The sequence below is a fragment of the Gymnodraco acuticeps genome, unplaced genomic scaffold (genome assembly GCF_902827175.1).
Source record: "Gymnodraco acuticeps unplaced genomic scaffold, fGymAcu1.1, whole genome shotgun sequence".
NCBI lineage: Eukaryota > Metazoa > Chordata > Actinopteri > Perciformes > Bathydraconidae > Gymnodraco > Gymnodraco acuticeps.
The window spans coordinates 2,799,318-2,813,408 of record NW_022992206.1 but is presented as its reverse complement, the minus strand read 5'-3'; the positions used below and the strand labels follow the sequence as shown (position 1 = coordinate 2,813,408).

At 45.1% G+C, this 14,091-nt stretch overlaps 1 protein-coding gene across 1 annotated transcript in view; it reads left to right on the top strand.

The window, feature by feature from the left end:
- The window catches only part of LOC117539571 (vesicle-associated membrane protein-associated protein B-like), a 30,556-nt gene extending 17,379 nt beyond the window's left edge, over positions 1–13,177 (top strand). The window contains exons 5-6 of the mRNA XM_034205785.1: positions 597–776; positions 10,444–13,177. Of these exons, the coding sequence (XP_034061676.1) occupies positions 597–776; positions 10,444–10,599 (336 nt within the window). The 3' untranslated portion in view covers positions 10,600–13,177. The remainder of the gene's footprint in view (positions 1–596; positions 777–10,443) is intronic.
- Positions 13,178–14,091: the final 914 nt, after the last annotated feature.

The following is a 14,091-nucleotide window of genomic DNA, read 5'->3' as shown; positions in this document are numbered from 1 at the left end:
CTAATCCTCTGATGTTTATTGTTGTTTTCCTGCTCCCCACCTATTTACTGCTTTCTCTTTCTTTATCCTGTCCCATCTCGGCCTTCACCTCTCCTCTTCTTTGAAAACTCTAAGACTGACCGACTGTCTTCTTCTTCTATATTTTGTTATTTTCTCAACTTTGTTTATGTTTCAGCATTAATCTTCACTTTGTTCATTCTCACATGTAGTTTATTATTGTTGTGATTCAATCGGACCCCACACAGCTGTAGATACATTACCTCTTCACGATATGAGCTGAGTCCATGGTGGTTGTTTTCAATTCATTTTGAGCTGTGCGATACATACACATTGCTCCCAGTCAGCACCACAGAGTCCCTCAGACGGAGATATTGCTGATAGAAAACAGCTTGATCCACTTATGAAAGGCACCCCTGGGTGAACTCTCCCACAAACATGGTGCTAGGCAGCTAGAAACGAGGCTCTGTGAGTCTGCAAGTCTCCAAATAAAAATATAACGTTTCACCCGAGTGCCAGCCAAGTCAATGGTCAGAATTGTATCAGCAAACAGAGAACTTATTGCGTTATATGTTGTCGCCCTGTTAACTCACTTACAGCATGACATGGAGTCCAACAAGATGATGTCGTCCAGCTTGCTGAAGTCGGACTCCTCCACGCTGCCCCCAAAATCAATGAGCTCCACCTTCGATGACGGGGAGGTAAAGAAGATCATGGAGGAGTGCAAGAGGCTGCAGATGGAGGCTCAGAGGCTACGGGAAGAAAACAAACAGATCAGGGTGAGTGAGATGACTCCGAAGGCCTATACTACGAAGCCGGATTTTCTCTTAGCCGGCTAACTTCATGGAAAACTCTGTGTTGCCGCTCCTACGACGCTGGTTCACTTCTTAGCGGGCTAGATCTCCATGGTAACTTATGCTGAGCGGCTAACCTGCTCCGGAGCAGGTTAGGTTCCTGCTCGGCTGCTCCCAGTCTGTGGAATGCTCTCCCCGACCAAATGAGAGCACCACAGACCGTGGAGGCTTTTAAAAAAGGCCTCAAAACCCATCTCTTCAAAAGAGCCTTTGACTAGACCTTTTTATCACCCTTTTATTTATTTAATTAATTTCTACCGTGTTGTGTAATGTTTATTTATACTGTTCATGCTCACTACTTGTAGCACTTCGGGATTTGAAAGTGCTTTATAAATGGAACCCATTATTATTATTATTATTATTATTATTATTAAGAGATCAACTCAGTGAAAGCACTGCCTGCTGACCAATCAGAGCTCAGTGTGCGGAGTTTAAAGCGATCAAGTCATATTACAGGATAGAGGAAATACAGAAAAACTATAGGTCACTTACGTAACCCCAGTTCTCAGAGTAACATGAAGTGAGATGTCTCACTATGGGATGCGCCTCATCGCGGAGCAAACAGAAGCATCAATCTCATTACTGCAATCCTGATTGGATGGTGATCTTGACGTCAGCGTCAGGGAATTCACCCCCTATAAGTAGCTTGCGCCACGACGCATGCGTCATTCAAAATAAGCACCTCTTCTCGCTTCACCATAGCAAGGAGGGCCGTCTGGTGAGACATCTCACTTCATGTTACTCTGAGAACTGGGGTTACGCAAGTAACCTATAGTTCTCATTCATAACACTCCGTTCGATGTCTCACTATGGGAAATTGTAGCTCCCGTATTGTCAGACGAGCTTATCTCGAAAATCACCAAACCAACCAGAACTTAACAGGTAGAGCTCTGACTCAACCAGGTGCCCAGCACTGCTTGAGTCACACTGGGAGCAGAACGTCCAGCCTGTTAAGAGCCAGACAAAAGTGAGCGGTGAGGACCAGCTCGCCGCTGCACCAATGTCTTTGATGGGAGACATCCTGGACAGAGCCCAGGATGCAGCCAGACCCTGAGTCGAAAGAGGTCGCGGACCCGAGGGTGCCTGCGAACTCTGACTCGTATGAGCCCCAAAGCAATTGCTTCCACAAACCAGTGGGAGAGCCGTTGCTTAGTAACAGGCTTGCCCTTATAAGGGTTAGCCCAGGACACAAGGGGTTGGTCATTATGACGAAGCACCCTTGATCTGTCCCTGTACGTGCGTAAAGCACGGGCTGGACTCGGCAAATCCGGCCGCTGTTCCCCGGAGGAATACAGTGGCGGGGAGGATGCCTCAATGTCAAATGTGGTACCTGAACCAACCGCCTTAAGATAAAGGTAGGGTTGGGCTTCAACCACACTCTGTTTGCCCTGGGGCGAACTGAGTGCATAAAGACTAAGATAGCGCATGAGTGCCACTGGCTCGCTTGGCAGCTGCCAGGGTCAGCTTCATGTCACACTGTATTCAGATTGTACCACTCACGGGCCAGGCCCATAGAGCCAAGTGCTGTGGGTGTGGGTGAAAGATCGCCCCCCCCGCTTGGGACAGTATGTCCCTGCGTAGTGGGAGCTGCCATGGCTGCCCGCATAGCAGCTGATATATCTCCGCTGGCCAGTACATAGCTGGCCAGTGCGGAGCTATCAGGATAAGTGTGTGGCGTTGCTCTCTCACTCTGGCCAGAGTTGGGGGTATCAGAGCCAGGGGTGGGACCGCGTACAGAAGGCCCGGGGGCCAATCGTGCGCGAGTGCATCCACGCCTAACGGTGCATTTAGATCGCGCATCGAAAAGAACAGCTGACACTGAGCGTTGTCTTTCGATGCGAACATATCCACCGCGGCTCTGCCGTAACGCACCCACAGCTGGCTCACAATCCTTGGATGTAGAGTCCAGTCTGCATAAAGTGGTATACCTCTGGACAGTAGATCTGCCCCGAGGTTCATCACTCCCGGTACGTGCGTCGCTCTCAGAGAGAGGAGACGTCTACCGCTCCATAGGATCAGTTTGCGCGCCAGTGTGTGTAACTGGAGAGAACGCAAACCCCCTTGGCGGTTAATATACGATATTGTGGTCGTATTGTCTGTCCTCACGAGGACGTGAGGTCCCCTGAGGAAAGGCAGAAAGCGTTTTAGGGTGAGAAACACCGCTAAAAGCTCCAGGTAATTTATGTGCGCCCGCTGGAGGTCTCTGCTCCAGAGACCCCTCACCGGGCGACCTTCATAAATACCTCCCCAACCTGTCAGACATGCGTCCGTGGTGACCACTTTCCGTGAAAGGACAGCACCCATAGGCACACCTCGTACTAGAAAAGTCGGGTGCAGCCAGTGGCGCAGTGCCATTACGCATTTCACAGTAACCATAACTCTCCGCGCGCCATGGCTTAGTTTTAGTTTTAGGGCGGCCACCCAGCGCTGAAACTCCCTCATGTGTAAGCGTCCCAGTCGTACGACCGGGATGGCTGACGCCATGAGCCCCAGCAATCGCAGGCATGATCTGAAGAGAACATGTTTGCGCAGCTGGAAAAGAGCGAGACAAGCTCTGAAAGCTTTCACTCTTTCCGCTGACAAGCGAGCTGAAAAGGGCACCGAGTTCAGGCGTAAACCCAGGAAGAGTATAGTCTGCGCGGGGCACAACATGCTCTTCTCTGTGTTTATTATGAAACCCAGGTTGAGCAGGTGCTTTACGAGGACATTTGTCTGCGTAACAGCCTCCTGCTCCGACTGTGCGAGAAGCAGCCAGGTAGGTCGCCAGGCGAATACCCTGTTGTCTTAACAGGGTTATCGCGGCTTCCGTACATCGTACAAACACCCTTGGACTGAGAGACAGACCGAAGGGGAGTACTCTGTATTCATAACAGATCCCCTAAAATGCGAATCTCAGATATTTCCTGTGTGGGTAATATACTGGGATGTACGCATCTTTCAGGTCGACTGATGTAAACCAGTCGTCTTGTCGCACGAGCCGCAGCAGAGATGTGTGAGTGAGCATTCTGAACTTATATATTTTTAGATATTTGTTCAGAGCCCTCAAATCAAGTATTGGCCGAATTCCGTTCCCTCCCCGTTTGGGAACGAGGAAGTACTTGGAATAGAAGCCGCCCTGACTCTGCTCGGCGGGTACAATAGATATAGCCCTCTTTTCTAGGAGTGAGAGAATCTCTCTCTCCAGAATATGGGCTGACTCTCCTCGGGCCTGCGAATGCAGAATGCCCGAGAAGCGAGGGGGGGTGACGGTGACTTGGAGTCTGTAGCTCCGTGTAACTGTCTTGAGAAACCCAAGCAGATGTCGTGAGCATCTCCCGCTGTATGCTCCTTAGAGCCAGCTGAGATGTCACGTCTCTTCCCCTCTGAGTCTCTATTTGTTGTGTTATGGGGCCCTCCAGTGTCTGAGCACTGTGGTGCCCCATTTCGACAATCCCCACCGACACAGCGCATGCGCGTGACGGTGGTGCCTTTACAGCTCCAGCCGGCACTGCGCATGCACGTGACGGTGGTGCCTTTACAGCTCCAGCCGGCACTGCACATGCGCGTGACGGTGGTGCCTTCATGACCCCAGCCGGCACTGCGCATGCGCGTGACGGTGGTGCCTTTACAGCTCCAGCCGGCACTGCGCATGTGCGTGACGGTGGTGCCTTCACGACCCCAGCCGGCACTGCGCATGCGCGTGACGGTGGTACCTTTACAAGTCCAGCCGGCACTGCGCATGCGCGTGACGGTGGTGCCTTCACAGACCCGTCAATTGTCCGCCCTTTGAGAGAGGCCGTAGCTGCTCTCAGAAGGGGAACAGTTGACGGACTGTTTATTGTTTTTCTTTTCATTTTTTCGAGCTGCGCCCTTGGCTCGAAGCCTGGAGCGGAAAATGTTTTATGACAGAAAAATCAATAAGTGTGTGACATGTGTTTATGCGGACTTGAGGATGGTGTTGAGGCATCTCTCGAGGCGGCGGGAACACATTTAAAGCTGGGGAACCGTAGACTTCCAGCTCTGTCACAGAGGGGAGAAGGAGGGGCTGTCACGCCGCTCGCTTCTTCTTCCTCGACTGCTGGCCGAAATTCTGGGTTGGCTGCGCCTGGGCTGCAGCCGGAACCGGAGATTTTCTAGGCCAGCTCGCCCTCGTCCCCTGCCTGGGCTGGGGACTCGGGGCGGACTGCGACCTCTGCGTTTTCGGTATTTTGAACCGAGCAGGGTTCGGAGCAGCTTGGACGAAGGGCTGCCGCTGCGAAGGCAGCGGCTGGGCCCTTCGAGGGAGGCAGAGGTAGAGGGCCTCGTCCTCCTTCTTTTTCGACTCGCATCTCCTCTGCATGGAGGCAAGAGCGGAGCCGAAAATCCCCTCGGGAACGATGGGCATGTCAAGCACATCCTCCTTTTCCCGGTCTGGGAGGTTGGTGAGGTTGAGCCATCTAGCTCTTTCCTGCACCACCATGATCCCCATTGTTTTGCCCGTGGCCTGGACGGCGCAGCGTTGGACACGGAGACAAAAGTCTGTGACCCCGGCCAACTCATCCAGAACGGCCGGTCCAGGATTACTCAACATATCCTCACAGAGCTCCGCTTGGTATGCGGTTAGCAGTGAGGAAACGTTCAGAGCCCTGGCGGACAACGCTGCGGCTCTGTAGGACCGTTCAGTCATGGTCGACTGGAAACGGTCCAGCTTCGCTGGCAGCGTGGGGTTCCTGCTTGGTGACGGGCTCATCCTCGGTAGGAGTTGGGCTGCCACCAGCAGTTCCATCGGCGGTATGCGGAGCAGGCCGAGCCTCTGCGGGCGAGACCATGGTGAGGTCTCGCCGGGAGCTCCCGCCTGGTGAGGCGTGGGGCTCCGTTCCCGCGTCTCTTGCCGCCACCGGGTCCCGGCCTGACACGGCGTGGGATCCCGGACCGCAGCTGCCGCTGTTAGTGAGCCCCAGACCGACACAGTGAGGGGCTCAGTCTCTGCGGCGGACGCCCCTGTGTCTTGATTGCCAAACGGCGAATCAGTGGACATGAGGGAGTCCTGTTCCAACAAGCTAGCTTGGTATGCTAGCCGTCGGTGGAGGCTCTTTCGGGTGAAACGGGCACAATGCCCGCACGAGCCGGGGTTGTCGATAGCCTCCTGGGCGTGTTCCAGCCCGAGGCAGGACGAGCAGACCTGGTGTGAGTCTGTGCCTGCTATCTTCAACCCGCAGCCGCATGACCGAGCCTCCGAGTCCCTGACTCCTCTGGTGTGAGGGGGAGAGGCGTCCATCTTGTTCGCCTCGTGGCGTGGAGAGGACCGACTCGTAACAGGTACATCGTTGAGAGAAAAAGTGGGTTCAGTCTGTGGACCGTTAAGCTTGTCCGGCTACTATAGAGATGTGCTCTGAAGCGAGAAGAGGTGTTTGAATGACGCATGCGTCGTGGCGCAAGCTACTTATAGGGGGTGAATTCCCTGACGCTGACGTCAAGATCACCAGCCAATCAGGATTGGCGTAATGAGATTGATGCTTCTGTTTGCTCCGCGATGAGGCGCATCCCATAGTGAGACATCGAACGGAGTGTTATGAATAAGAACTGCCGTTGCAGGAAAGACAGCCGGCCAAAATCAACTGACTGTGTGAACGTGAAAATGAATAGAATATCACCTCCCATCTTCAGAGCAATCTGACTATTATAACATTAGCGTTAAGAAAGCTTACTTAAATATCTGCCACAACATAAGTAACCGGATCAAAGTAACATTACGTACAGTCCGCGGCACTGTGAGTGCAGACGTCGATGTGTCCCATTATCATTCATATCACATCACATCATAATGTATCATATATTTCCTTATCTGAGTCAGCTTCTTGAGCCGTATCTGGCTGTGCAACACTCAGTGTCACATACTGTATAGAAGTATTATTTTAAGCAACACATTAAGTTGACGAAACACTCGAGTCAAATGTAATTAGAGTCGGATCCACTCGTGTCAGTGATATCATAAACCTGTTAATGTACGCATTCAAACACTTTTTCTTTTACCAGCTGTATTCACCTTGCAGCTGCAGCTATGTGGCTTGTATCCTGGATAAAGTCATGGATGTTTAAAGTTTAACTTCTTCATATGTCTAATATTATAGTTGACTTTTCATTCAGGAAATATGACGCTGCACTGTCAGTACGCTTCTCCATGTTTGTGATTGGTCAAATGTTGCTAACCCCGCCCCTTTCATGTGAATGCGCACTCAGCCGGACAGAGAAACCCTGGCTTGAGTTACCGAGTTGATAACCAGCGTCGTAGGACCGCTTAGCGAGAGCGCGTTTGTTTTGGATTAGGTAAGCCGGGTAACTCAATCATATCCAGGGTCTGTTGAACTGGCTTCGTAGTACAGGCCTCTGGACAACAGTCGTTCAGCATTTTAGTTTTTTTCACAACAGTAAAGACAAAGGCATCGCTGCAGCCTCAGTCTCAAAGATGATTCCTTTTTGTTAAGGGCATTAGCTGAGGTGGTAGACTATTAATGACACAATCCATCCAATCAATACAAACTTTATACTAACTTCTGATTAAAGTAGACTGTCAGGTAATACCTGCCCTGGTGAACTGGTGATTACATTTTTTTCAAACCGAAGTTGCAACCTTATTGAAATAATTACAGAAGCTGACCTATGATGTTGTTGATCATTTAGTCATCTGCTCCAGTGTTTAAATCACACGCTTAATATTTCACAAGGTTTAGCAGAGATTCTACTTATTTTAAACACTTGATGCGCATTCAGATACATTTATAGATTTATTTTTAAGTTAGTACATTTAACCAAAAAAGAAAACAAGCATGGAATATATTAACTGGGCATATTTGGATACTGTAGAGGTTAATAGATATTAGTTACTGTATTAATCAACACATCAAATGTTCATCAGATGTTATAATATATAAAGTCTGCTGATTATGTTCATGATTAATCAAGTAACTTTGGTCTAATAATAGAAGAAAAGGGAAAATTGCTTATTGTAAAGTCCCATAGAAATTGCCATGTTTAAATGTTTCTGTTTGACTAACAGTCCAAAACTCAAAGATATCTAGTGTCATATCATAAAAGTCCAAGAAAAACAATAAATATTCACACTTAAGATGCTATAACTGAAAATAATAGGACTTGATATAAAAAGTATAATCAGCCATTTGTTTCACCTTGAATATGTTGTACGATGAAGGTATAGTTCAAACCAAGTTGCCTATTCTTTTTCAGTCTTAATTCAAATACAGAGAGAAAGTGATAATTCACTAAATGAGCAAAACAATCAAATCTCTTTCATCTCAATCTCCAGAATTAGCATGACTTGGGTTGCGGTCGGATAATCCAAAAATCAGCTCCTAAATTCTAACCCTATCGTCTATTCCTTGACCTCTGAGTGAAACATCACGGGGTTAAGAGATAGTGGATAGGAGAATTCAAAAGGACTTAGGAGAAGAGACCGCGGTACTTTAGAGAATCCGAATGAACTTTCACTATCCAACGTGTTTATGATGCGCCAGTGGACGTCATGAATGTGCGTCTGCTGCTGTGGGGAAACTATGGAAACTACAGTTTTCTATAGCGGACTACAACATGGATGTTTAATAAGAACGAGGGACTACTGTAAACTCATCTAGAGACTCTGCACCGTGCTCTGATGCTGTTGCTTTATGCTTTATGAACGTGGACAACAGAGAAACATATTCTTCATGACCAAAGTTGGAATTGAAATAAAAAAGGAAAGTGAAACTTATGCTCGTCACCCTCTCCCTCCGGTCCACATTAATACAAATGATCCCAATACGTATGATTGTATGAAAAGATCTTAAAATCAATACAAATGTATTTATTATAAACGTTAGTCCTTAACATCTATCACTGTGTATATCACCATTCAAACATCTTTTAAAAGTTGAACAAACCCCACACAGCTCAGTAAAGACTGAGAGATGTTGACTTTATTTGATAATTTCAGTAAAAACTAACGTTCATATTTCTCTTTTTGATTATAATACTGATGAACGTTCAAAACAAAGCACTTTGGCAACTTACCACATACGTTTTAAAATGCTTAATAAGCACCGTAACTTTCATGATATCATTTCTCGTTCATAATCGGTTGTTTCTGTGAACGGCCGACTGTTGTGAGACGGTAAATGCTGCGGCTGCAAGGCATTGTGGGGCAGCATTTTCTCCTCTCCTTTCGTCAAGGGAGGTCCAGTGGTTCCTAAGCTAAAGGAGGTTATAAAGGAAGTTTGAAACCTCCTTTCCTATCATCTAGAGAATTCGAACGGCACTTATCATGGCTGTCACTGAGGGACTTCGGGTCATTTCACTCCGTTAGGAAGGTTCCTAAGCTAAATGGACTATTCGATTTCAGCCCTGACTGAACATCCAGACTCACATTTGGTTATTTCTTTTTTTATACTGATTGATCTTCCCATTCAAGATAAGAAAATTAAGTGGAAACTTGATTCACACAGAGTGGTGGTTCCAAAATGAGGTCGGGGTGTCCCTCCACCCTTTGCTGTGTTTCTTTGAATCGAGACAGTAACTCCAGATTGAGGTTAGAGTGAAGCGTAACTGCTCAGATCTATAATCAGTGGCAGACCTCAGGCGCTAAAGCTCCACAAAGGCAATTTTGCAAATCAATGAGTTCGCCATCAATCACAACGTGAAACAAATCAGTGAAGTATGGGTTTAAAATTGAGATTTGTTAAGGTTTAGTTCAAAATAAGTCATACACACACACACACTCTGCCACCTCCTTCCCTTTAGGTTCTTGCCAGAGGCAGAACGACTGTTGGCAGCTCCTGTGGCTGAGATTATACTAACAGAGAGCCCCCCCCCCCCACCCGCTGCAGGGAAATGAAGTGTGTTAAAGCCTGGCGCCTTCTGCAGACCTCTGGGGATTGTGTCAGATGAAGATTTAAGCAGATCCTATTTCTTTGAGCTTGTAAATAAATACTTTTTTTAATCTAATTGAGTGATCGAGAAGATGGCCGTCCCTCTTAAACATGTCATCTTTTCTCTTCTTCACCTCGTCATTCCTACCACGCTTCTCCCTCTTCTTTTATTTATATAGTTATTATTAATCTAATTTTTAATCACTATTTATTTTCAGATTGTTTTGATCGTTATAGTTTAGTTTCATTTTAAGTTTTTATTTATTCTGTTTTAATTTTAGACCAGTTTAGTGTTTTTATGAGAGTCATATATAAATCCGGAACATTGAAAAATACATTTTTAGAGAACTGTTTACTTTTAATGGCCATAATGCTAAAATCTTAGATTTAGCAATCAACTTGTATACTCTTTACTACGACACTAGGAAGAACATTTTTCCAGACCTACAAGACTAGACAACAGAATAAAAACAATTGTGGTTATTGTGAAGCCATTGCTATTAGGTTGATGGAAATTAATGCCATCTCCTTTTTAGTGATAGGGAAGTTTTTTAGCTAAAAACACAAACATTGGAATGGCCAGGCAATATCGTTATTAATACTGAAAGGATATTCTTTTTATTTAGTTTCATATCATGACAATATGTTTCACTTCTTATTGTGGCTTTAGTTTACAATCCCGCTTACTCCGCTTGCTTTTTTTCTTCCTGTTTCAGGAGGACGATGGTCTGCGGATGAGGAAGAGTAACGTGATGTCATCTCAGCACACCTCAATTGGCATGAAGAAAGACGAGGGGTTGAGCGCCCGCACAATGGCCCTCATCGTGCTCTTCTTTGTGGTGGGCGTCATCGTGGGCAAGTTGGTCTTGTAGATGGCAGCAGTTCGGTCGGGCCGCAGCATGCTTTCAGGGGGAAGAAATCAAACACGGGATCTGGGATTTTGGATCAGAAATGCCATATCCACTGGGTGGGGGGTGGTACTAGTTTTGATTCAGTCTCATTTATGTAACATTTTAAAAGGTAATGTATGAGAAAATAAAGAAGAAAAAAACCATTCATCATCTAAAGAACAAACCAACTGTTACAGGTCTTGCCTCTATGTAAACATCACATAGTCATTCTGGCCCTCTTTCCCAAAGTTTCATGTATACAGATGACTGTGGGGGGGGGAGTAATGGAAACATGATTTAATGCAAGTGATCAAGACCAGTTTTCTAACACCGGCGAGGTAGTGTTGCTGCGACTGAGTAAGTTTGAAAGTGTGTGAATGTCATTTTTTGTTGTTTCTTTTTCTAAATGATGGAGGCCAGAGCCGATGTGTATGTATACGTAAACGCCCCACACACACACACACACACACACACACACACACACACACACACACACACACACACACACACACACACACACACACACACACACACACACACACACACACACACACACACACACACACACACACACACACACACACACACTATATCCAGGTATCCCTTCCAGCTAAAACTCCTTTAAGGAAGGGATTTTCCAGAGGAATGATCCACACACAGGGCTATCAAACTGACTCCTGCAATCACAGGCTTTGTCAAATCGGCTCGTCTTTGATTGTCGAACAACTTTGATCAGTGAACACTATTCGTATTTTCTTTCCTCGTGTTGTTTATTATTTTCACTCTGACTTTATACCCGTTGACTGTCACTCACTGCTCACCGCACCCCCAGTTGTCAGAAGGGGGGATGTTTGATTGCATGCGTTCACACACAGAGTGTTGCATCTGGACTTTTTGAATCTAATTGAATTGCTTTTATAATGGTGATTATAATATGTAATTTGGCTGTAGGTTTGCACAACTTCATTTTCAGAGTTTCTTTCTGTCTTTGTTGGATTTTTATGATTTTAAGTAATTATTTTGTTGTTAGGGTGAAAGCTTTTAAGGATATTGCAGCTACAAAGATGAACTCCAGATTTGTAGAACGATTTCTGTACATGTTAAACAGATAAACGGCTTGCCTTGTAACCTATTTGGGCAAGTTTTTCTCAGGCCAAGACAAAGGTATATACAGTACATAAACATAAATATATATATATATATATATATAGAAATACACACACACACAGAGAAAGCATGCATACGTATAATAAGAGTGGACAGGAGGTGCATGTGACTGTTATGTGTTGCCCTTACAGCATCAACAACACCAAGGTCCTGTTTCAGTGTCCTCTCAAAGAGACCTTGGTCTTTTCCAGCTCTTTTTGTTTTCTCACATTTTCCTACTGAGCCATACATTTGTTGACTTTCTGTTTTGTTTGGGGCAAATGTATGTCAGAGATCAACTGAGTGTTTCCAGTTTCTTTGCTGCTGGTGATTTTTGTGTGATTTTCTTTCCACTCCACTGCAGGCCTGTGTTTAGTTTGTTGGTGTTTGTTCAGCATTGATCCGTTGCTTATTAATGTTATACCCTCACTGCATTTGAAGTCATATTCATATTTTAATGCACTAAGATTAAGAGTGTCCCTCCTTTGATCTTCCTGCAGCATAACATTTGATTTTCTTCTCAAGCCAGAGGAAGGGGGGGGCATACATCCTAGCTTATATCCTTGAGGCGACCACATGATGACATTGTACTGTTCTAGAGCCGATGGTTATGTCTTGGTCAAAAATAAACCGAAACATACGCTCAAATAGTTTCATCTCCAAATTTGCATGAGGGGGGAAAAGACAATGGAGAGTGAGTGTAGAAGAAATAAAGAGCCGTTGTTCATATTGTTTTCCCTCTGTATCCACATGAGATTCAGAATGCATTACCCTTTCTTTAAGTGAAAGAAAAATACATAACACCACCATATTTTCATTTTAGGTGGAGGGGGATATGATGGATATGATTGTGAAGTAAAAGGTTAAAATATACATGAGCTTGTGTTTCTACTGTATCTCTGTATAGTTGTTGGGTTGAGGATTACTTGCTGCTTAGAGGGAGGGCAGACAGACAGACAGACCTGATCTACAGTCCCATCTGGGGTTATCAGACCTGGGTCATATAGTACTGACAGATCATTCTTCTTGTTCATTGAATCCTGGTTGGAGTTTCAGAACATTTTACAGTACCATAATATACTGTCATTTGAATTATATTATTAAGCACCATCCTGCTTTGACGCAGTAACCCCTGGTACTCCAGTTAGGATCAAACAAACAATAACAATTACGTGTCAATACTAATTGATCCAGGCCCGGTTGTAAAACACACTACACTGACCTGGAGTCTCTGACCATCACCGTGATCAATGTAAGCAGTCGGCAAACTGTTTTGTATGTATATAAATAAATAAATAAGTCTATCTGAGAAGAAGATTAATATTACTAGTTCAAGTAGTCTCTGGTGTATAAAAAAGACCCAACCTGGTTGGACTATGTAGCATCTTAATAAATTAAATGAATAAATCCCCTACCTCACCGTGTGAAGTCATTTCCTGTTATGCACATGTTAAGGTGCACATTTTGCAGAACATACAATCCGAACCATCCATTTAAGGTCCATCTTGATGAAATGTCACACAAATATTGTGAGTCAATTAACACAACATGATTTTCTAAGAGTATGCCACTGATTCATCATTGCACTCCTGTAACATCAGACTCCTGATGGACAGTTAGGAAAAAAAGGTTTAAAACTAAAGTATGCAGCACATTCACAGATTGTTCTTATTTGACATTACATGGCATCTACTGTACCTAAAATGAAAATCAACAAGGTGTTTAGGACAGAGAGTGAATACACATACTATACAGAGATGCTGCATGAGAAAACCAGTGTGATTTTGGAACATTGAACAATGTAAATCTATTCTAGTAGACCTCAATAATGGAATTATGATTAGTAGAATGACATGGGACCTTTAAAAAATATGTATTGAGTGCATGGAAATGAAGGCTGGATCGCAGTTTGCGTGTCTTAGGTCTTCTGAGCCAACCAATCAAACCAAAGCCTGCTAACCAACCTGTTAAAGCTCTATCCAGCAGAGCAGTTTGAGCCTCTCATGCATTAGCATTTAAGTCACAGCGGTAAACATCAATTTCTCTAAAAATGTATATAGTGAGGTCTGAAAATCCAATAAGGTTGTTTAATGCCACTGTTCTGAAGTTATTTACAGGTTCATTAAAGAATCCAAACATCTGGCATGTTGCTTCCACTTTGTTTGATTTGGCAATACCACAATTTGTAGTGGTATATGAGTGTTAAAATATTAAGCTGCAAGGAAATGAATTACCCCTTGCAATGTCAAAATGCTGACTAAAATAAAAACCTGGTGATTGATTAGGTGTTATTGTATCAGAAACAACCAGACAGTGTTTCTGTCTGCA